This window comes from Oncorhynchus kisutch, unplaced genomic scaffold (genome assembly GCF_002021735.2).
Source record: "Oncorhynchus kisutch isolate 150728-3 unplaced genomic scaffold, Okis_V2 Okis04b-Okis11a_hom, whole genome shotgun sequence".
NCBI lineage: Eukaryota > Metazoa > Chordata > Actinopteri > Salmoniformes > Salmonidae > Oncorhynchus > Oncorhynchus kisutch.
Genome location: NW_022261981.1, coordinates 12,255,369 through 12,279,685, shown reverse-complemented (window position 1 = coordinate 12,279,685; position 24,317 = coordinate 12,255,369). Strand labels below are relative to the sequence as shown.

Genomic DNA, 24,317 nt, shown 5'->3' with positions numbered 1-24,317 from the left:
TGCATACCTCCCTAACAGATCCACAGATGATGCAATCTCTATTGCACTCCACACTGCTCCAAGCTCATCAATAAGCTATGGACCCTGGGACAAAACACCTCCCTCTGCAACTAAATCCTGGACTTCCTGACCGGTCCGCCCCCAGGTGGTAAGGGTAGATAACAACACATCCGTTACTCTGATCCTCAACACAGGGGCCCCTCGGGGGTGCGTTCTCAGTCCCCTCCTGTACTTCCTGTTCACTCAGGACTGCATGGCCAGGCACAACTCCAACACCATCATTAAGTTTGCTAATGACACAACAGTGGTAGGCCTGATCACCGACAACGACGAGACAGCCTATCAGGAGGAGGTCAGAGCCGTGTGGTGCCAGGACAACAACCTCTCCCTCAATGTGATCAAGATAAAGGAGATGATTGTGGACTACAGGAAAAGGAGGACCAAGTACGTCTCCATTCTCATCAACAGGGCTGTAGTGGAGCAGGTTGAGAGCTTCAAGTTCCATGGTGTCCACATCACCAACAAACTATCATGGTCCAAACACACCAAGACAGTCGTGAAGAGGGCACGACAAAACCTATTCCCCCTCAGGAGACTGAAAAGATTTGGCATGGGTCCCCCAGATCCTCAAAAAGTTCTACAGCGGCACCATCAAGAGCACTGACTGAATGACTGGTTGTACCACTGCCTGGTATGGCAACTGCTCGGCCTCTGACCGCAAGGCACTACAGAGGGTAGTGCGTACAGCCCAGTACATCACTGGGGCCAAGCTTCCTGTCATCCAGGACCTCTACACCAGGCGGTGTCAGAGGAAGGCCCAACAAATTGTCAAAGATTCCAGCCACCCTTGTCATAGACTGTTTATTCTGCTGCCGCACGGCTACTGTTCTCTGCTGCCAATGACTGGAACGAATTGCAAAAATCACTGAAGCTGGAGACCCATATCTCCCTCACTAACTTCAAGCACCAGCTGTCAGAGCAGCTCACAGATCACTGCACCTGTACACAGCCCATCTAACTACCTCATCCCCATACTGTTATTAATTTTTTGCTCATTTGCACCCCAGTATCTCTACTTGCACATTCATCTTCTGCACATCTACTATTCCAGTGTTTAATTGCTATATTGTAATTACTTCGCCACCATGGCCTATTTATTGCCTTACCTCCCTTATCTTACCTCATTTGCACACACTGTATATAGACTTTTTCTATTGTGTTATTGACTGTATGTTTGTTTATGTCATGGGTTCTCAACTAGCCTACCTGGTTAAATAAAGGTGTTCTCAACTAGCCTCCCTGGTTAAATAAAGGTGTTCTCAACTAGCCTACCTGGTTAAATAAAGGTGTTCTCAACTAGCCTACCTGGTTAAATAAAGGTGAAATATATATATATATTTTTAAAAGCGGTAAGTCTAGGTCCAAAAGGCTTCTCAACAGCTTCTATCCCCAAGCCATAAAACCTCTGAACAGCCAATCAAATGGCTACCCAGACTATTTGCATTACCCCTCAGCCTTTTACGCTGCTGCTACTGTCTGTTTATTATCTTTGCATAGTCACTTTAACTCTACCAACATGTACATATTACCGGAATTACCTCGACTAACTTTTGCCCCTAAACATAGCCTCGCTATTGTTATTTTACTGCTGCTCTCTAATTATGTGTTACTTTTATTTCTTATTTTTTACTTATCTTTTTTTTTTTACTTAACACGTATTTTTCTTAAAATTGCATTGTTGGTTAAGGGCTTGAAAGTAAGCGTTTCACTGTAAGGTCTTCTTCACGTGTTGTATTCGGCGGCATGTGACAAATCCAATTTGATTTGATTTGATATATTCATTTTTGTAACAGTGGTAGAGAATAGATCTGTGTCTGGCGGACGGAGAAGTCTGCTGCTGCGGTGTTACACGGTCGTCTGTCTCCGGGAGCGGAGGGATACAGTGTTTCACCACGGCAGTGATGTGGGTGCGGAGGGATACCATATTTTACCACGGCAGTGATGTGGGAGCCGAGGGATACCGTGTTTCACCACGGCAGTGATGTGGGAGCGGAGGGATACCGTGTATCGCCACCGCAATGATGTGGGAGCGGAGGGATACCGTGTATCGCCACGGCAGTGATGTGGGAGCGGAGGGATACCGTGTTTCGCCACGGAGCTGAAGATCGACTGTTTACGGGTGGAGACTGCAAGGAATTTAAATCCCCCCCGGGTTGTTACGCTACACGTAAAAGACGAAATAACAGTGGTAGTTGATGTGCTTCTTTGGATTATTCAGTACAGTTTAATGTAGTACATGTGAGCTCGATAGGCCGTCGGTGTTAGAGTTTTCCAGGGGGTTGTTTTCGCTGTCAGTGGATGGCCATGGCGGTGGAGACGCGACCGGAGCTGGTTGGGAAGCGGTTCCTGTGTGTCGGTGGAGACGAGCCGCTGGATCTCCGGGATATCGGCCGCTGGGGCTGGCGAGCTGGGGTCATCCGAGCCGTTACTCACCGGGACAACAACCATTCAGAGTTGACGGTAAGGAATTTTATATTATTTTTAATGGTTTGCCCGACCGTAGACCGATGAGGCATTTGGTGTTGGTTTGGCTTTGTAAAGATGAAGTTAGCTTCTTAACGCCATTAGCTTGTTTTCAGTCGTTATTGTCATATAATTATAATAAATACATAGATAATGTATCTTGTATGAAGTAAATTTAGTTTTGTATCTTTTATAACTGTTTGGCAGTAGCGTCAGACGTTAGTCTTGATCTATCTACGGTAAACCTGACGTTATGCTAGTTTAGCTAACTGGCCGTTAGTAGGGCGCGTGTCAACAATGTCAGAGATTTCTAACAGCAAATAAACCCGAGAGAGATGAGAGAGAGCAGGGAGAGATATCATGGAGACATAAGTCAGAGATAGCAGAGAGAGAGAGAGGGGTAAGCAAGCAGAGATAGCTGGGACCGGTTTCCCAAAATCATATTAAGGCTAAATGAATCGTCAGAACCATTGACCTGTGATTAAATTACCTAGTTAGCCATCGTCGAGTCGATCACAGTTCTAGCGACCCTTTCCTCGATTTCCACATCAAGGCTGAAATTCCATGCCTTGTACAATAATTGTCTAGAACCTGAAGTGCATATTAACAACTGGCATGCCCACCAGTTGTATAGAGGACAAACATGTTGAATGTGCGGGCTAAATAGGTCAATCATTCCAGATTTGTCCTAAATCACAGGGCCCATGTAAAAACCCACTATTTGTTGTTGTTTGTTGCCAGATTTCTAATGGTAAAGCAGTGTTGCTAATGTAGCCTACGTGAATACTGTCTGACAGGTAGCCAGATAAATGAATAGTTGCATTTACTTTGGGCCCCTTTTTATCAGCCAGGAATGAACAGCTGAGGGAACACAAGGATTTAAGATTAGATCATCATGTCACACACAACTTGCCATTGTACTAGTGTCAGTAGCTAGAATAGCAACACAATTACACTGTCTGGCTGTGGGTTGCTGGTTGAACTGTCTGGCTGTGTGTTGCTGGTTGAACTGTGGCTGGTTGAACTGTCTGGCTGTGTGTTGCTGGTTGAACTGTGGCTGGTTGAACTGTCTGGCTGTGTGTTGCTGGTTGAACTGTCTGGCTGGTTGAACTGTCTGGGTGTGTGTTGCTGGTTGAACGGAGACCTGTCTGGCTGTGTGTTGCTGAGTTGGGAATCTGTAAATGTGTAGCTAGCTAGGCTGTGACACGCTGTTGTGCCAACAATAGCTTCTATAAGTGTTTGGTTAAGAGTACTGTGTGTGTGTGGAGGGAGAATCAACATGCCGTACAGTATGTTTTGAGGAGTAGGATCTGAACAAGAACACCTTGGCTACACTCATTCATTCTTATCACTGTTAAAACCAGAATGCATGTAGGCCAGCTAGTTGTTTCAATGACTTTTGTTTCAGAAAAAATATACATAAATACCGTTTTTTTTAAACACGTCCTCCTTAAAGAACCTGTTTAGTTACCTTGGTAGGCTGTAGACTAGGTGGTCTCAGTAACCTGGAGTGGGACCCACTTCCTGTTCCCAGTCAGATACATGTTGGAATCATTGGGTCCTGTTGAGTTGCCAGGAGGTGGAAACATGTCTTTGATGTCGTAGGATTATACAGCTTTATTTACACCACTACTGATTGTTTCAGATGTCTGGTGGTTAGAGTGGAGGGGCGGCAGGTAGCCTAGTGGTTAGAGTGGAGGGGCGGCAGGTAGCCTAGTGGTTAGAGTGGAGGGGCGGCAGGTAGCCTAGTGGTTAGAGTAGAGTGGAGGGGCGGCAGGTAGCCTAGTGGTTAGAGTGGAGTGGAGGGGCGGCAGGTAGCCTAGTGGTTAGAGTGGAGTGGAGGGGCGGCAGGTAGCCTAGTGGTTAGAGTGGAGTGGAGGGGCGGCAGGTAGCCTAGTGGTTAGAGTGGAGTGGAGGGGCGGCAGGTAGCCTAGTGGTTAGAGTAGAGTGGAGGGGCGGCAGGTAGCCTAGTGGTTAGAGTGGAGTGGAGGGGCGGCAGGTAGCCTAGTGGTTAGAGTGGAGTGGAGGGGCGGCAGGTAGCCTAGTGGTTAGAGTAGAGTGGAGGGGCGGCAGGTAGCCTAGTGGTTAGAGTGGAGTGGAGGGGCGGCAGGTAGCCTAGTGGTTAGAGTAGAGTGGAGGGGCGGCAGGTAGCCTAGTGGTTAGAGTGGAGTGGAGGGGCGGCAGGTAGCCTAGTGGTTAGAGTGGAGTGGAGGGGCGGCAGGTAGCCTAGTGGTTAGAGTAGAGTGGAGGGGCGGCAGGTAGCCTAGTGGTTAGAGTGGAGTGGAGGGGCGGCAGGTAGCCTAGTGGTTAGAGTGGAGTGGAGGGGCGGCAGGTAGCCTAGTGGTTAGAGTGGAGTGGAGGGGCGGCAGGTAGCCTAGTGGTTAGAGTGGAGTGGAGTGGAGGGGCGGCAGGTAGCCTAGTGGTTAGAGTGGAGTGGAGTGGAGGGGCGGCAGGTAGCCTAGTGGTTAGAGTGGAGTGGAGTGGAGGGGCGGCAGGTAGCCTAGTGGTTAGAGTGGAGTGGAGTGGAGTGGCGGCAGGTAGCCTATTGTTGGTTAGAGTGGAGGTAGAGTGGAGGGGCGGCAGGTAGCCTATTGGTGGTTAGGGTGGAGGGGCGGCAGGTAGCCTATTGGTGGTTAGGGTGGAGGGGCGGCAGGGCGGCCTGGTGGTTAGGGTGGAGGGGCGGCAGGGCGGCCTGGTGGCTAGGGTGGAGGGGCGGCAGGGCGGCCTAGTGGCTAGGGTGGAGGGGCGGCAGGGCGGCCTAGTGGCTAGGGTGGAGGGGCGGCAGGGCGGCCTAGTGGCTAGGGTGGAGGGGCGGCAGGGCGGCCTAGTGGCTAGGGTGGAGGGGCGGCAGGGCGGCAGGGCGGCCTAGTGGCTAGGGTGGAGGGGCGGCAGGGCGGCCTAGTGGCTAGGGTGGAGGGGCGGCAGGGCGGCCTAGTGGCTAGGGTGGAGGGGCGGCAGGGCGGCCTAGTGGCTAGGGTGGAGGGGCGGCCTAGTGGCTAGGGTGGAGGGGCGGCCTAGTGGCTAGGGTGGAGGGGCGGCCTAGTGGCTAGGGTGGAGGGGCGGCCTAGTGGCTAGGGTGGAGGGGCGGCCTAGTGGCTAGGGTGGAGGGGGCGGCCTAGTGGCTAGGGTGGAGGGGCGGCCTAGTGGCTAGGGTGGAGGGGCGGCCTAGTGGCTAGGGTGGAGGGGCGGCCTAGTGGCTAGGGTGGAGGGGCGGCCTAGTGGCTAGGGTGGAGGGGCGGCCTAGTGGCTAGGGTGGAGGGGCGGCCTAGTGGCTAGGGTGGAGGGGCGGCCTAGTGGCTAGGGTGGAGGGGCGGCCTAGTGGCTAGGGTGGAGGGGCGGCCTAGTGGCTAGGGTGGAGGGGCGGCCTAGTGGCTAGGGTGGAGGGGCGGCCTAGTGGCTAGGGTGGAGGGGCGGCCTAGTGGCTAGGGTGGAGGGGCGGCCTAGTGGCTAGGGTGGAGGGGCGGCAGGGCGGCCTAGTGGTTAGAGCGTTGGGCCAGTAACTGAAAGGTTTCAAGATCAAATCCCAGCACTAACGAGGTAAAAATCTGTTCTGCCCCTGAACAAGACAGTTAACCCACTGTTTCCCGGTAGATTGTAAATAAGAATTTGTTCTTAACAGACTTGCCTAGTTAAATAAAGGTAAAATTAAAAATAGTAGTGGTTTCTAGAATGTCTCATAAATCTTCTGTACTAAATGTCTTTGATTCTCGTTGCTTTTGTCTTATTTACTGTTGGTTACAGTGACACACAGTATTAATTGACATAATGGTAACAACAAACTGCCCGAGAACATCGTACTTTCCTGAAAGTATATAGCTCTGCCTGCTGATTGGCCTCTTTATTCTGTAGCAGTGTGAGTCACTGGCTTGGTACTTTGATATTTCAGACAGCAGAGCTCTCATTAGGAGTGGAGAGAGAGAGAGAGACTCTCTTTCACCAATGGCTGGACTGTATCCCGTAGCAACAGCGGCCTAGCCATGTGAATGACGGGTCCTCTGAGTTCACCAGCTCTAGTTAGCTCCACGTTGCTTAACATTCTCCTGCTCCACATCAGGACACGATCAGATTCAGATCCTATTTAACACTGCCTGTTCTGCCCTCGTAGACATGGTAACCTAATGAGAAGGACAAGGCCGGTGTTGGATGTAGCTTCAATCATAGAGTATTTATGGTACGTTTTACCGTATAGGCTCGCCTACATGTCATGTATCATCTGTGTCTGTTGACTGATATAAAGGATTGCTACGTCATGTAGGCCCGACCTTCATCATTTACACTTCTGTTTTTCACACGATTTCACTGCTTTTCCCCAGGAAATATATACTTCTCACCCTGTTGTCTTTATGCCCAGTTAGTAGGCTATGTTTTCCTCTGTACTGACCCTGTACTCTGAGACGGCCCAGACCTTCCAACCCATCTCTACTGACCCTGTTCTCTGAGACGGCCCAGACCTTCCAACCCATCTCTGTACTGACCCAGTTCTCTTGAGACGGCCCAGACCTTCCAACTCATCTCTACTGACCCTGTTCTCTGAGACGGCCCAGACCTTCCAACCCATCTCTGTACTGACCCTGTTCTCTGAGACGGCCCAGACCTTCCAACCCATCTCTGTACTGACCCTGTTCTCTGAGACGGCCCAGACCTTCCAACCCATCTCTGTACTGACCCAGTTCTCTGAGACGGCCCAGACCTTCCAACCCATCTCTGTACTGACCCAGTTCTCTGAGACGGCCCAGACCTTCCAACCCATCTCTGTACTGACCCAGTTCTCTGAGACGGCCCAGACCTTCCAACCCATCTCTGTACTGACCCAGTTCTCTCTGCTCTTGTTGAATATGTCCAGATGTCTATGGTTTAGACCCAACTATATGTTAGTTTTTCAGGGCATACTTTCCCAAATCAAACAAACTGAATGTTATTCTAAGGTCTCCACTCCAAATGTTTTGGCCGTTGATATTAAAACATGGTGGTGTTTGAGCCGCTATAACATGGTGGTGTTTGAGCCGCTGATATTATAACATGGTGGTGTTTGAGCCGCTATAACATGGTGGTGTTTGAGCCGCTGATATTATAACATGGTGCTGTTTGAGCCTCTGATATTAAAACATGGTGGTGTTTGAGCCTCTGATATTAAAACATGGTGGTGTTTGAGCCTCTGATATTAAAACATGGTGGTGTTTGAGCCGCTGATATTATAACATGGTGGTGTTTGAGCCTCTGATATTAAAACATGGTGGTGTTTGAGCCGCTGATATTATAACATGGTGGTGTTTGAGCCGCTGATATTATAACATGGTGGTGTTTGAGCCGCTATAACATGGTGGTGTTTGAGCCGCTATAACATGGTGGTGTTTGAGCCGCTATAACATGGTGGTGTTTGAGCCGCTATAACATGGTGGTGTTTGAGCCGCTATAACATGGTGGTGTTTGAGCCGCTATAACATGGTGGTGTTTGAGCCGCTATAACATGGTGGTGTTTGAGCCGCTATAACATGGTGGTGTTTGAGCCTCTGATATTAAAACATGGTGCTGTTTGAGCCTCTGATATTAAAACATGGTGCTGTTTGAGCCTCTATAACATGGTGCTGTTTGAGCCTCTATAACATGGTGGTGTTTGAGCCTCTATAACATGGTGGTGTTTGAGCCTCTGATATTAAAACATGTTGCTGTTTGAGCCTCTGATATTAAAACATGGTGCTGTTTGAGCCTCTGATATTAAAACATGTTGCTGTTTGAGCCTCTGATATTAAAACATGGTGCTGTTTGAGCCTCTGATATTAAAACATGGTGGTGTTTGAGCCTCTAACATGTTGCTGTTTGAGCCTCTGATATTAAAACATGGTGCTGTTTGAGCCTCTGATATTAAAACATGTTGCTGTTTGAGCCTATGATATTAAAACATGGTGCTGTTTGAGCCTCTGATATTAAAACATGGTGGTGTTTGAGCCTCTAACATGTTGCTGTTTGAGCCTCTGATATTAAAACATGGTGCTGTTTGAGCCTCTGATATTAAAACATGTTGCTGTTTGAGCCTATGATATTAAAACATGGTGCTGTTTGAGCCTCTGATATTAAAACATGTTGCTGTTTGAGCCTCTGATATTAAAACATGTTGCTGTTTGAGCCTCTGATATTAAAACATGGTGCTGTTTGAGCCTCTGATATTAAAACATGGTGCTGTTTGAGCCTCTGATATTAAAACATGTTGCTGTTTGAGCCTCTGATATTAAAACATGTTGCTGTTTGAGCCTCTGATATTAAAACATGGTGCTGTTTGAGCCTCTGATATTAAAACATGGTGCTGTTTGAGCCTCTGATATTAAAACATGGTGCTGTTTGAGCCTCTGATATTAAAACATGGTGTTTGAGCCTCTAACATGGTGGTGTTTGAGCCGTTGTCTCTGTGGTGGCAGAATGCGTATTGGAGGAGCCCGCTGGAATGCCTCAGTCATTAAACCAACCAGGACCTAAACAAGTTAACTCTACATGTTAGGTACTTGGCCTTGTTTTCATAGTAAATCCAGCCCATCCTTCTGCATGACCAATATCATATTGTTCTGTAATATTATCTAGCTGTAGCAGAACTGAAAATAATTTCCACTTCCTGTTTTATTGCTCCCACTTGTGTATTGCTCAGTCTGTCCGTTTGGAAATACGAGCTAGTCTGAGGATCCATCAAACCATGTTGTTGTTAATGTCCTGCCTCTGTCCTGAACGCTGCTTCCCTTTCTGCCGTTAGCATCCTGTCAGTGGACTGCTGTCGACCAGGGCCCATGGTCTAGTGGGCTACTGTCGACCAGGGCCCATGGTCTAGTGGGCTACTGTCGACCAGGGCCCATGGTCTAGTGGGCTACTGTCGACCAGGGCCCATGGTCTAGTGGGCTACTGTCGACCAGGGCCCATGGTCTAGTGGGCTACTGTCGACCAGGGCCCATGGTCTAGTGGGCTACTGTCGACCAGGGCCCATGGTCTAGTGGGCTACTGTCGACCAGGGCCCATGGTCTAGTGGGCTACTGTCGACCAGGGCCCATGGTCTAGTGGGCTACTGTCGACCAGGGCCCATGGTCTAGTGGGCTACTGTCGACCAGGGCCCATGGTCTAGTGGGCTACTGTCGACCAGGGCCCATGGTCTAGTGGGCTACTGTCGACCAGGGCCCATGGTCTAGTGGGCTACTGTCGACCAGGGCCCATGGTCTAGTGGGCTACTGTCGACCAGGGCCCATGGTCTAGTGGGCTACTGTCGACCAGGGCCCATGGTCTAGTGGGCTACTGTCGACCAGGGCCCATGGTCTAGTGGGCTACTGTCGACCAGGGCCCATGGTCTAGTGGGCTACTTTCGACCAGGGCCCATGGTCTAGTGGGCTACTTTCGACCAGGGCCCATGGTCTAGTGGGCTACTGTCGACCAGGGCCCATGGTCTAGTGGGCTACTGTCGACCAGGGCCCATGGTCTAGTGGGCTACTGTCGACCAGGGCCTAGTGGGCTACTGTCGACCAGGGCCCATGGTCTAGTGGGCTACTGTCGACCAGGGCCTAGTGGGCTAGTGTAGACCACTGGGCCTAGTGGGCTAGTGTAGACCACTGGGCCTAGTGGGCTAGTGTAGACCACTGGGCCTAGTGGGCTAGTGTAGACCACTGGGCCTAGTGGGCTAGTGTAGACCACTGGGCCTAGTGGGCTAGTGTAGACCACTGGGCCTAGTGGGCTAATATCACGGTACTTAGGTGCTAATATGATATTCACTGAGACGGGGACATTTTCTGTGCTTTGACATGTTATAGAGAAGCACACAGGAATCCATACATCCAGTAGTGGGTCTAGCAGTCTGTTTCCGATGGCTTGGTTTCTGTTTTTTAACAATGACAGATTATGGTAGTAATATGATTTACTACAGGTCTGACACATCCAGACCCTTTGAATGACAATGTACCTGTTTCTACTTGCAGGAAGTTATCTTCAGCTGGAAGACAACCCGGTGAACCTACTGGGGTTTGTTCTGACACACTGGGTCGTATCGGGAGCTCTGTCTAGATATTCAGTTAGGGGATTAGTTGGGGGTTGCCCAGCCTCTGCTGTGTGGCATCCTATATAGTTTGCTGTGGATTAACAATTGATGCGTTTAGTACAAAGTACTTGTTGACATTGCGTCAGTCATTGTGCAGTAGATTGTAGGCCAGTAGATTCAGCCAGGTTGTATTCTTAAAGGAGTCCTAGCACTTCATTTCACATCATACCTGTAGTAAACTGTACTAAACTAAAAGTAAAAAATAAGAGTAACAATAAGGAGGCTATATACAGGGGGTACCATTACTGAGTCAATGTGTGGGGTACCGGTTAGTGTAGGTCATTGAGGTAATATATACAGGGGGTACCATTACTGAGTCAATGTGTGGGGTACCGGTTAGTGTAGGTCATTGAGGTAATATATACAGGGGGTACCATTACTGAGTCAATGTGTGGGGTACCGGTTAGTGGAGGTCATTGAGGTAATATATACAGGGGGTACCATTACTGAGTCAATGTGTGGGGTACCGGTTAGTGTAGGTCATTGAGGTAATATATACAGGGGGTACCATTACTGAGTCAATGTGTGGGGTACCGGTTAGTGTAGGTCATTGAGGTAATATATACAGGGGGTACCATTACTGAGTCAATGTGTGGGGTACCGGTTAGTGTAGGTCATTGAGGTAATATATACAGGGGGTACCATTACTGAGTCAATGTGTGGGGTACCGGTTAGTGTAGGTCATTGAGGTAATATATACAGGGGGTACCATTACTGAGTCAATGTGTGGGGTACCGGTTAGTGTAGGTCATTGAGGTAATATATACAGGGGGTACCATTACTGAGTCAATGTGTGGGGTACCGGTTAGTGGAGGTCATTGAGGTAATATATACAGGGGGTACCATTACTGAGTCAATGTGTGGGGTACCGGTTAGTGTAGGTCATTGAGGTAATATATACAGGGGGTACCATTACTGAGTCAATGTGTGGGGTACCGGTTAGTGTAGGTCATTGAGGTAATATATACAGGGGGTACCATTACTGAGTCAATGTGTGGGGTACCGGTTAGTGTAGGTCATTGAGGTAATATATACAGGGGGTACCATTACTGAGTCAATGTGTGGGGTACCGGTTAGTGTAGGTCATTGAGGTAATATATACAGGGGGTACCATTACTGAGTCAATGTGTGGGGTACCGGTTAGTGTAGGTCATTGAGGTAATATATACAGGGGGTACCATTACTGAGTCAATGTGTGGGGTACCGGTTAGTGTAGGTCATTGAGGTAATATATACAGGGGGTACCATTACTGAGTCAATGTGTGGGGTACCGGTTAGTGTAGGTCATTGAGGTAATATATACAGGGGGTACCATTACTGAGTCAATGTGTGGGGTACCGGTTAGTGTAGGTCATTGAGGTAATATATACAGGGGGTACCATTACTGAGTCAATGTGTGGGGTACCGGTTAGTGTAGGTCATTGAGGTAATATATACAGGGGGTACCATTACTGAGTCAATGTGTGGGGTACCGGTTAGTGTAGGTCATTGAGGTAATATATACAGGGGGTACCATTACTGAGTCAATGTGTGGGGTACAGGTTAGTGGAGGTAATATATACAGGGAGTACCATTACTGAGTCAATGTGTGGGGTACAGGTTAGTGGAGGTAATATATACAGGGAGTACCATTACTGAGTCGATGTGTGGGGTACAGGTTAGTGGAGGTAATATATACAGGGAGTACCATTACTGAGTCGATGTGTTGGGTACCGGTTAGTGGAGGTCATTGAGGTAATCTATACAGGGGGTACAGGTTAGTGGAGGTAATCTATACAGGGGCTACAGGTTAGTGGAGGTAACATATACAGGGGCTACAGGTTAGTGGAGGTAACATATACAGGGGCTACAGGTTAGTGGAGGTAACATATACAGGGGCTACAGGTTAGTGGAGGTAATATATACAGGGGCTACAGGTTAGTGGAGGTCATTGAGGTAATATATACACAAGGGGTACCGGTACTGAAAACACACTGCCCCTGTAAATATGGACGACACACTGCCCCTGTCAATATGGACGACACACTGCCCCTGTCAATATGGACGACACACTGCCCCTGTCAATACTGGCCCAACTGTTCTGGGGAACTACGGGAAGCTTCATAATGTGACTGGTGAAATGAAGGATCTACTTTATCTCCTAACGTATTACACTAGTTGAGTGCAGGTATTTCCTTAAAGCAGCTACAGAAATGTAATAGTTTTGATGTAATGTTTAATCCTGCAGCTATTTCCAGATAGCCCAGTATATGGTGTGTGTTCTGAATGCAGCCCTAGCCTACTTTTTAAAGTTCACACACACAGATCATTAAAGTGTATTGTATTTTCTCTCTGTCGTCATGTTTGTTACTGTGGCGTTCTGAAGGTTATCTAGCCTGAAGGACCTCGACTAGACATCTGGAACACCAAGTGGCCCTTTACATTCAGGGCTCAAGGTCTGTTTCTCTGGTGTGAACCAGAATGATTTGTTTGGAGCTCTGGAACGCTGGCGGTGTTCTATGGGTTCCGTTGATGGGTTCCAGACAGTGGAGGGGAAACTTGACCCGTTAACAGATGTTTGAGCCTGAGCCAAGGAGCTGCAGTGTGATCTGTAACCCAGAAACGGCCAGCTTTCTCCTTGTTGTGGCCCATCACTCACAGAGGAGAGTCTCAATTTGAGACAGAATCCTTATCCTCCTGAGTGAGTTAAAACATTTAGCTGGGTCTTGATATGTTATCATTGACTATTCAAATGAGCATAGGGCTTAATCATTTTGTAACAGAGGGGTGGGACACTATATAAAAGAAACACATCCCAGATATTATCTTGTAAATATCCCTGCACAATGTGGTTTGCCCGACAATGTACTGCCTGCAATTTATGGTGTGTGTGTTTGGAGATGCCTGCCTCGCGTCTCGAGGCAGATGGGATGCTTCTGATCTCCATTTGAAGGATGTAACCAACACCACACGTGATTTAAAGGCTTGTTTCAGCTGGGAAAAGAAAAACGAGGACATGGCTGAATATGGGTCTGTTATTGTTTCAACACAGTGAAAGATATGGGTCTGTTATTGTTTCAACACAGTGAAAGATATGGGTCTGTTATTGTTTCAACACAGTGAAAGATATGGGTCTGTTATTGTTTCAACACAGTGAAAGATATGGGTCTGTTATTGTTTCAACACAGTGAAAGATATGGGTCTGTTATTGTTTCAACACAGTGAAAGATATGGGTCTGTTATTGTTTCAACACAGTGAAAGATATGGGTCTGTTATTGTTTCAACACAGTGAAAGATATGGGTCTGTTATTGTTTCAACACAGTGAAAGATATGGGTCTGTTATTGTTTCAACACAGTGAAAGATATGGGTCTGTTATTGTTTCAACACGGCGAAAGAGACGGGTCTGTTATTGTTTCAACACGGCGAAAGAGACGGGTCTGTTATTGTTTCAACACGGCGAAAGAGACGGGTCTGTTTCAACACGGCGAAAGAGACGGGTCTGTTTCAACACGGCGAAAGAGACGGGTCTGTTTCAACACGGCGAAAGAGACGGGTCTGTTTCAACACGGCGAAAGAGACGGGTCTGTTTCAACACGGCGAAAGAGACGGGTCTGTTTCAACACGGCGAAAGAGACGGGTCTGTTTCAACACAGTAAAATATTTCAGTGATGTAGAGTTTGAATAGTGTGTTATACGTTCCAGATTGCTACGTCTCTGAAATAATATAAACCATGAATTATCATAATTGTAAAAGCTGTAGAACCAGATCTATAGAAGCATAATGAAAGATATAGGCCCAGATCTATAGAAGCATAAAGATAGATGAGTGTAATAACTAGAGGCTGATACACAGCTGTCTTACCAGTCAGATCCTCTTAGCTACGTCAGAGAACAAGTGACTGTATACAGTTACAATGCTCTGTAGAATGTCACACGCTGTAAATCAAATCAAATCTCTTTTTATTTGTCACATACACATGGTTAGCAGATGTTAATGCGAGTGTAGCGAAATGCTTGTGCTTCTAGTTCCGACAATGCAGTAATAACCAACAAGTAATCTAACTAACAATTCCAAAACTACTGTCTTATACACAGTGTAAGGGGATAAAGAATATGTACATAAGGATATATGAATGAGTGATGGTACAGAGCAGCATAGGCAAGATACAGTAGATGATATCGAGTACAGTATATACATATGAGATGAGTATGTAAACAAAGTGGCATAGTTAAAGTGGTTAGTGATACATGTATTACATAAGGATGCAGTCGATGATATAGAGTACAGTATATACGTATGCATATGAGATGAATAATGTAGGGTAAGTAACATTATATAAGGTAGCATTGTTTAAAGTGGCTAGTGATATATTTACATCATTTCCCATCAATTCCCATTATTAAAGTGGCTGGAGTTGAGTCAGTGTCATTGTCAGTGTGTTGGCAGCAGCCACTCAATGTTAGTGGTGGCTGTTTAACAGTCTGATGGCCTTGAGATAGAAGCTGTTTTTCAGTCTCTCGGTCCCAGCTTTGATGCACCTGTACTGACCTCGCCTGCTGGATGATAGCGGGGTGAACAGGCAGTGGCTCGGGTGGTTGATGTCCTTGATGATCTTTATGGTCTTCCTACAACATCGGGTGGTGTAGGTGTCCTGGAGGGCAGGTAGTTTGCCCCCGGTGATGCGTTGTGCAGACCTCACTACCCTCTGGAGAGCCTTACGGTTGTGGGCGGAGCTGTTGCCGTACCAGGCGGTGATACAGCCCGCCAGGATGCTCTCGATTGTGCATCTGTAGAAGTTTGTGAGTGCTTTTGGTGACAAGCCGAATTTCTTCAGCCTCCTGAGGTTGAAGAGGCGCTGCTGCGCCTTCTTCACGATGCTGTCTGTGTGAGTGGACCAATTCAGTTTGTCTGTGATGTGTATGCCGAGGAACTTAAAACTTGCTACCCTCTCCACTACTGTTCCATCGATGTGGATAGGGGGGTGTTCCCTCTGCTGTTTCCTGAAGTCCACAATCATCTCCTTAGTTTTGTTGACGTTGAGTGTGAGGTTATTTTCCTGACACCACACTCCGAGGGCCCTCACCTCCTCCCTGTAGGCCGTCTCGTCGTTGTTGGTAATCAAGCCTACCACTGTTGTGTCGTCCGCAAACTTGATGATTGAGTTGGTAAACTGTAGGGAGGTTTACCGCGGAGGAGGACCTGCCACACGTTGTAGGGAGGTTTACCGTGGAGGAGGACCTGCCACACGTTGTAGGGAGGTTTACCGTGGAGGAGGACCTGCCACACGTTGTAGGGAGGTTTACCGTGGAGGAGGACCTGCCACACGTTGTAGGGAGGTTTACCGTGGAGGAGGACCTGCCACACGTTGTAGGGAGGTTTACCGTGGAGGAGGACCTGCCACACGTTGTAGGGAGGTTTACCGTGGAGGAGGACCTGCCACACGTTGTAGGGAGGTTTACCGTGGAGGAGGACCTGCCACACGTTCTAGGGAGGTTTACCGCGGAGGAGGAACTTGTTGTAGGGAGGTTTACCGTGGTAGGAGGACCTTGTTGTAGGGAGGTTTACCGCGGAGGAGGACCTTGCTGTGCTGCATTCTAGAACAACGAACTAGAACCACCATGCAAATCACTCAGCTGTTTTTCTTCTTTTCCCTCCAACATGGTTGTCTATACTATGGTCAAGTAGTTGGAGAAGAGTTGTTCTTTTGAATAAATCTGTCCACAAAGTGAAGATGGACTTCACTACACCATGTCTGTGATTGCTCAGAGACCAGGGGAATCGTTGAATGTTTTGATTTCTCAGAGACCAGGGGAATCGTTGAAGTGGTGGGTGAAGATGTTTCAGCGTTAGTTTCTACTGATGAATGTTTAGTTTATTTTCCTCAGCTATTTCTGGCGCAGCAGTGGGGAAGGGGATTTCTGCCGGATCAGCCTCACATCCTGTCTGAGTCTCACATCCTGTCTGAGTCTCACATCCTGTCTGAGTCTCACATCCTGTCTGAGTCTCACATCCTGTCTGAGTCTCACATCCTGTCTGAGTCTCACATCCTGTCTGATCCTCATCTGGAAGCAGTGGGGGGGCTGGAGCAGTGGCCTGGCTGGGGGGGGGGCTGGAGCAGTGGCCTGGCTGGGGGGGGGGGCTGGAGCAGTGGCCTGGCTGGGGGGGGGGGGCTGGAGCAGTGGCCTGGGGGGGGGGGTGGGCTGGAGCAGTGGCCTGGCCTGGCCGTTGGGGGGGGGGGGCTGGAGCAGTGGCCTGGCCAGGGGGGCGGCGCTGGAGCGGGGGGGGGGGGGGGGGGGCTGGAGCAGTGGCATTGCCGGGGGGGGCTGGAGCAGTGGCCTGGCCGGGGGGGGGGGGCTGGAGCAGTGGCCTGGTCCAGAGCGGAGTGTGTTAGTGCGGTTTCATCCAAGCGTGGGTGACAAACTGAAAAGGCCTCTGCTGCAACGTGGTCTGGTCCTGGAATGCTGGATTGTGGAGCTGGTCTCATGCTGCTCTCATTAGACATATTGCTGTAGCTAGCAGCAGAGAAAATGGGGGGGTGCGCGGAGAGGTTGTGGGAGAAGGGAGAGCAGCGCGGGGAGAGGTGGAGGGTGAGCGGGGAGAGGTGGAGGGTGAGCGGGGAGAGGTGGAGGGTGAGCGGGGAGAGGTGGAGGGTGAGCGGGGAGAGGTGGAGGGTGAGCGGGGAGAGGTGGAGGGTGAGCGGGGAGAGGTGGAGGGTGAGCGGGGAGAGGTGGAGGGTGAGCGGGGAGAGGTGGAGGGTGAGCGGGGAGAGGTGGAGGGTGAGCGGGGAGAGGTGGAGGGAGAGAGGTGGAGGGTGAGCTGGGAGAGGTGGAGGTAGTGGGAGAGGTGGAGGTAGTGGGAGAGGTGGAGGCAGTGGGGAGAGGTGGAGGTAGTGGGAGAGCGGGGAGAGGTGGAGGTAGTGGGAGAGCGGGGAGAGCGGGGAGAGGTGGAGGTAGTGGGAGAGCGGGGAGAGGTAGTGGGAGAGCGGGGAGAGGTAGTGGGAGAGCGGGGAGAGGTGGAGAGAGTGGGGAGAGGTAGTGGGAAAGCAGGGAGAGCAGGGAGAGGTGGAGGTAGTGGGAGAGCAGGGAGAGGTGGAGGTAGTGGGAGAGCGGGGAGAGGTCAAATCAAATCAAATTTATTTATATAGCCCTTCGTACATCAGCTGATATCTCAAAGTGCTGTACAGAAACCCAGCCTAAAACCCCAAACAGCAAGCAATGCAGGTGTAGAAGCACGGTGGCTAGGAAAAACTCCCTAGAAAGGCCAATACCTAGGAAGAAACCTAGAGAGGAACCAGGCTATGTGGGGTGGCCAGTCCTCTTCTGGCTGTGCCGGGTGGAGATTATAACAGAACATGGCCAAGATGTTCAAATGTTCATAAATGACCAGCATGGTCGAATAATAATAAGGCAGAACAGTTGAAACTAGAGCAGCAGCACAGACAGGTGGAAGTTGAAACTGGAGCAGCAGCATGGCCAGGTGGACTGGGGACAGCAAGGAGTCATCATGTCAGGTAGTCCTGGGGCATGGTCCTAGGGCTCAGGTCCTCCGAGAGAGAGAAAGAAAGAGAGAAGGAGAGAATTAGAGAACGCACACTTAGATTCACACAGGACACCGAATAGGACAGGAGAAGTACTCCAGATATAACAAACTGACCCCAGCCCCCCGACACATAAACTACTGCAGCATAAATACTGGAGTCTGAGACAGGAGGGGTCAGGAGACACTGTGGCCCCATCCGAGGACACCCCCGGACAGGGCCAAACAGGAAGGATATAACCCCACCCACTTTGCCAAAGCACAGCCCCCACACCACTAGAGGGATATCTTCAACCACCAACTTACCATCCTGAGACAAGGCTGAGTATAGCCCACAAAGATCTCCGCCACGGCACAACCCAAGGGGGGGGGCGCCAACCCAGACAGGATGACCACAACAGTGAATCAACCCACTCAGGTGACGCACCCCCTCCAGGGACGGCATGAGAGAGCCCCAGCAAGCCAGTGACTCAGCCCCTGTAATAGGGTTAGAGGCAGAGAATCCCAGTGGAAAGAGGGGAACCGGCCAGGCAGAGACAGCAAGGGCGGTTCTTTGCTCCAGAGCCTTTCCGTTCACCTTCCCACTCCTGGGCCAGACTACACTCAATCATATGACCCACTGAAGAGATGAGTCTTCAGTAAAGACTTAAAGGTTGAGACCGAGTTTGCGTCTCTGACATGGGTAGGCAGACCGTTCCATAAAAATGGAGCTCTATAGGAGAAAGCCCTGCCTCCAGCTGTTTGCTTAGAAATTCTAGGGACAATTAGGAGGCCTGCGTCTTGTGACCGTAGCGTACGTGTAGGTATGTACGGCAGGACCAAATCAGAGAGATAGGTAGGAGCAAGCCCATGTAATGCTTTGTAGGTTAGCAGTAAAACCTTGAAATCAGCCCTTGCTTTGACAGGAAGCCAGTGTAGAGAGGCTAGCACTGGAGTAATATGATCAAATTTTTTGGTTCTAGTCAGGATTCTAGCAGCCGTATTTAGCACTAACTGAAGTTTATTTAGTGCTTTATCCGGGTAGCCGGAAAATAGAGCATTGCCGTAGTCTAACCTAGAAGTGACAAAAGCATGGATAAATTTTTCTGCATCATTTTTGGACAGAAAGTTTCAGATTTTTGCAATGTTACGTAGATGGAAAAAAGCTGTCCTCGAAATGGTCTTGATATGTTCTTCAAAAGAGAGATCAGGGTCCAGAGTAACGCCGAGGTCCTTCACAGTTTTATTTGAGACGACTGTACAACCATTAAGATTAATTGTCAGATTCAACAGAAGATCTCTTTGTTTCTTGGGACCTAGAACAAGCATCTCTGTTTTGTCCGAGTTTAATAGTAGAAAGTTTGCAGCCAACACATGCTTCTAGCGAGGGCAATTTTGGGGCTTCACCATGTTTCATTGAAATGTACAGCTGTGTGTCATCCGCATAGCAGTGAAAGTTTACATTATGTTTTCGAATAACATCCCCAAGAGGTAAAATATATAGTGAAATATATAGTGAAAATAGGTGGAGGTAGTGGGAGAGCAGGGAGAGGTGGGGGTAGTGGGAGAGCAGGGAGAGGTGGAGGTAGTGGGAGAGCAGGGAGAGGTGGAGGTAGTGGGAAAGCAGGGAGAGGTAGTGGGAAAGCAGGGAGAGGTAGTGGGAAAGCAGGGAGAGGTAGTGGGAAAGCAGGGAGAGGTAGTGGGAAAGCAGGGAGAGGTAGTGGGAAAGCAGGGAGAGGTAGTGGGAAAGCAGGGAGAGGTAGTGGGAAAGCAGGGAGAGGTAGTGGGAGAGCAGGGAGAGGTGGAGGTAGTGGGAGAGCAGGGAGAGGTGGTAGGGTGAGGTAGTGGGAAGAGGGAGAACAGCAGGGGCAGTGAAGTAGTGGGGTTCCCACAGTGAGCAGCATGGGGTCCCTGTAGCCTCTGCCTCAGCCCAGCCGTACCTCACCATCGTTCCCAGAGGCCTCCCCTTCAACCCACCCACTCTCTTCCCACCTCTCATCTAGCTCTCCTGGCTGGATGAGGGATGTTTTCCTGTCTCGCTTTCCCTCCTCCGCTTCTTCTTTCTCCCTCCCACCGCCGCCCTCCACTAAAATGTGAATGACTGGCTCTTCCTTTCTCTTTCTCCCTCCCATCGTTCATTCTTCAGTTCTCTCTCCCTCCCACTCCCCCCTCTAGAATGTGACTGCGGGGTCTGTGTTTACAACTTCCTGAGCGTAATTCTTTCCCTCCTTTTTAAGTCTGACCTGCTGAACTCTCCGAGGTCAGGGTGTATTAGTAATTCCCTGGTGGGACCTGCCCCATTGTACATTGTAGTATGGGCGTTTTGTTTCATTTAGTTCCTAATTATCCTGCAGAGCTCCTCAAGGCCTGAATGAAATATTGAATGGCTGCGTATAGAGTGAGTGTTCTACTGTATCAATCCTACTGCTGAGAGAATGAGGGTTCTACTGTATCAACCCTACTGCTGAGAGAATGAGGGTTCTACTGTATCAACCCTACTGCTGAGAGAATGAGGGTTCTACTGTATCAACCCTATTGCTGAGAGAATGAGGGTTCTACTGTATCAACCCTACTGCTGAGAGAATGAGGGTTCTACTGTATCAACCCTACTGCTGAGAGAATGAGGGTTCTACTGTATCAACCCTACTGCTGAGAGAATGAGGGTTCTACTGTATCAACCCTACTGCTGAGAGAATGAGGGTTCTACTGTATCAACCCTACTGCTGAGAGAATGAGGGTTCTACTGTATCAACCCTACTGCTGAGAGCTACAGTATGGACATCGCACACTACTTTGGTAGGGAGACGTGATGGTGCTCTGCTTCGGTAGGGGAGACGTGACGGGGCTCTGCTTCGGTAGGGGAGACGTGACGGGGCTCTGCTTCGGTAGGGGAGACGTGACGGGGCTCTGCTTCGGTAGGGGAGACGTGACGGGGTTCTGCTTCGGTAGGGGAGACGTGACGGGGGCTCTGCTTCGGTAGGGGAGACGTGACGGGGGCTCTGCTTCGGTAGGGGAGACGTGACGGGGCTCTGCTTCGGTAGGGGAGACGTGACGGGGCTCTGCTTTGGTAGGGGTGACTGGGCTCTGCTTCGGTAGGGGAGACGTGACGGGGCTCTGCTTCGGTAGGAGAGACGTGACGGGGCTCTGCTTCGGTAGGGGAGACGTGACGGGGCTCTGCTTCGGTAGGGGAGACGTGACGGGGCTCTGCTTCGGTAGGGGTGACGGGGCTCTGCTTCGGTAGGAGAGACGTGACGGGGCTCTGCTTCGGTAGGAGAGACGTGACGGGGCTCTGCTTCGGTAGGGGAGACGTGACGGGGCTCTGCTTCGGTAGGGGAGACGTGACGGGGCTCTGCTTCGGCACCTACACATTTGCCATGTAGCCTATACTTTGAAGACTGCTCTTTCTTAGACCTTGTAATCAACCCTCAGCGTTATCTTGGCCAGGCATGTGTTTCTTTCACCAGGACAGTAGTAGTAGTCTTTATCAGATCTTGTATTCTTTATCAGATCTTGTATTCTATTCTCAGTGTTGCCTAGGCCTATATCTACTGTCATGTTCTGTGGAATGGGAGATCCTGTCTCGGATCGCATCCCAGGCTATCCGGGGATCGGCAGTTATTAGGGACGGCTTTAGATTGAAATGGATGTTCTCTATGGGGTTATTGTGGGTCGGGGATTCTTCTGAGATGCAAAAACATTGTTTCACTGTTTTGTTTTTATCCTTCAAATAGTATCATGTTGAGTCACTCTTTGTACTTTCACTGACCAACTAGGTCCACACATTCAGCATAAATACCATGGATGTCAACTTTAAATGCATCTGCTCAGTGTTAGGATATAGCCTCCTCCTCCCCGGGGTTAGGATATAGCCTCCTCTCCTCCCCGGGGTCGGGATATAGCCTCCTCTCCTCCCTGGGGTCGGGATATAGCCTCCTCTCCCCCCCGGGGGTCGGGATATAGCCTCCTCTCCTCCCCGGGGGTCGGGATATAGCCTCCTCTCCTCCCCGGGGGTCGGGATATAGCCTCCTCTCCTCCCCGGGGGTCGGGATATAGCCTCCTCTCCTCCCCGGGGGTCGGGATATAGCCTCCTCTCCTCCCCGGGGGTCGGGATATAGCCTCCTCTCCTCCCCGGGGTCGGGATATAGCCTCCTCTCCTCCCCGGGGGTCGGGATATAGCCTCCTCTCCTCCCCGGGGTCGGGATATAGCCTCCTCTCCTCCCCGGGGGTCGGGATATAGCCTCCTCTCCTCCCCGGGGTCGGGATATAGCCTCCTCTCCTCCCTGGGGTCGGGATATAGCCTCAGGTTTATTTCTGAAGAAGAAAACATGCCCTGTAATTTGTACAACAACCTTCTCATATTTGGTGTACAGAAATAGTCAGAGGTTCCTAATGCTGTAAACACACATGATATAATTAACCCATATTTAACATCTGTTTAATGATGTGAGAAAGTTACATCCATCAAGATGCTACAACCAATGTAACTGAACAGGATTGTGTGTGAATGACTTTTTCTTTATTTGTTCATTCACACTCAGAATGGGTTGTAGTCGAGTAGGAAGCAACTCCAACGTGTGGCAGCATCAAGGAACACCGTACTAAAAGAGTGTTTCCCTGCCTGACCTCGTCGTAGTATCTCTACCAATATGCCACTAATGATCCTGAATCCTAAAATGCTGTTTTCCAGGATGTCAGGCAGCCAATGACCCTAAAGTGAACCAAAATACTTGTACAGGGTGTGTTTCTGAAGTCTAGTTTCCTGCATGGAGATGAACCTGGCTTGTTGGCTGTGTATCCAACATGTCTGAGCACCTTGTCTTATCCCCTGAACAATGGAATAGTTATCCAGTATTTGACAAGTGTCTAGTCTACATTTTATTCTGACCACACAGACGGGAGTCTTCATTGAAAGCATTTCTACGTTGTCCAGGCGAGTGAGACCGACTAAGTCTTAGTTTAAGGAGATGTTTACATGATAAGGACAGACATTCACATTTTTCTCCACAACTGAAAGACATTAAGTCAGTCCACCCCTCCCTGAGCGGAGCTGGGGTTCAGAGAAAAGGGAAACGCTAACGCACGCCACTCAGGTCTACGGTCCAAGTAAAGGTCACAGAATGTCATGTCTTCTGGGCTTGAATTGGGAAAGCAATGTGAAAACAGCTGACAGTACTATGGACATCAGACACTTAGACGGGAGCTACAGTATGGACATCAGACACTACTAGACGGGAGCTACAGTATGGACATCAGACACTACTAGACGGGAGCTACAGTATGGACATCAGACACTACTAGACGGGAGCTACAGTATGGACATCAGACACTACTAGACGGGAGCTACAGTATGGACATCAGACACTACTAGACGGGAGCTACAGTATGGACATCAGACACTACTTCGGTAGGGGAGACGTGACGGGGCTCTGCTTCGGTAGGGGAGACGTGACGGGGCTCTGCTTCGGTAGGGGAGACGTGACGGGGCTCTGCTTCGGTAGGGGAGACGTGACGGGGCTCTGCTTCGGTAGGGGAGACGTGACGGGGCTCTGCTTCGGTAGGGGAGACGTGACGGGGCTCTGCTTCGGTAGGGGAGACGTGACGGGGCTCTGCTTCGGTAGGGGAGACGTGACGGGGCTCTGCTTTCGCACCTACACATTTGCCATGTAGCCTATACTTTGAAGACTGCTCTTTCTTAGACCTTGTAATCAATCCTCAGTGTTATCTTGGCCAGGCATGTGTTTCTTTCACCAGGACAGTAGTAGTAGTCTTTATCAGATCTTGTATTCTTTATCAGATCTTGTATTCTATTCTCAGTGTTGCCTAGGCCTATATCTACTGTCATGTGCTGTGGAATGGGAGATCCTGTCTCGGATCGTATCCCAGGCTGAGGCTATCCGGGGATTGGGTGTCAATACGGCAACACTGGAACCTGCTTTCCCAGGCTGAGGCTACCCGGGGATTGGGTGTCAATACGGCAACATTGGAACCTGCTTTCCCAGGCTGAGGCTACCCGGGGATTGGGTGTCAATACGGCAACATTGGAACCTGCTTTCCCAGGCTGAGGCTACCCAGGGATTGGGTGTCAATACGGCAACACTGGAACCTGCTTTCCCAGGCTGAGGCTACCCAGGGATTGGGTTTCAATACGGCAACAATGGAACCTGCTTTCCCAGGCTGAGGCTACCCAGGGATTGGGTTTCAATACGGCAACAATGGAACCTGCTTTCCCAGGCT

General features: G+C 49.7%; 1 protein-coding gene across 1 annotated transcript in view; it reads left to right on the top strand.

The window, feature by feature from the left end:
- Nucleotides 1–2,060: 2,060 nt before the first annotated feature.
- LOC116359726 (probable JmjC domain-containing histone demethylation protein 2C) overlaps nt 2,061–24,317 on the top strand; it is a 39,788-nt gene continuing 17,531 nt past the window's right edge. Inside the window, exon 1 of the mRNA XM_031813085.1 lies at nt 2,061–2,520. Within this exon, the coding sequence (XP_031668945.1) occupies nt 2,359–2,520 (162 nt within the window). The 5' untranslated portion in view covers nt 2,061–2,358. The remainder of the gene's footprint in view (nt 2,521–24,317) is intronic.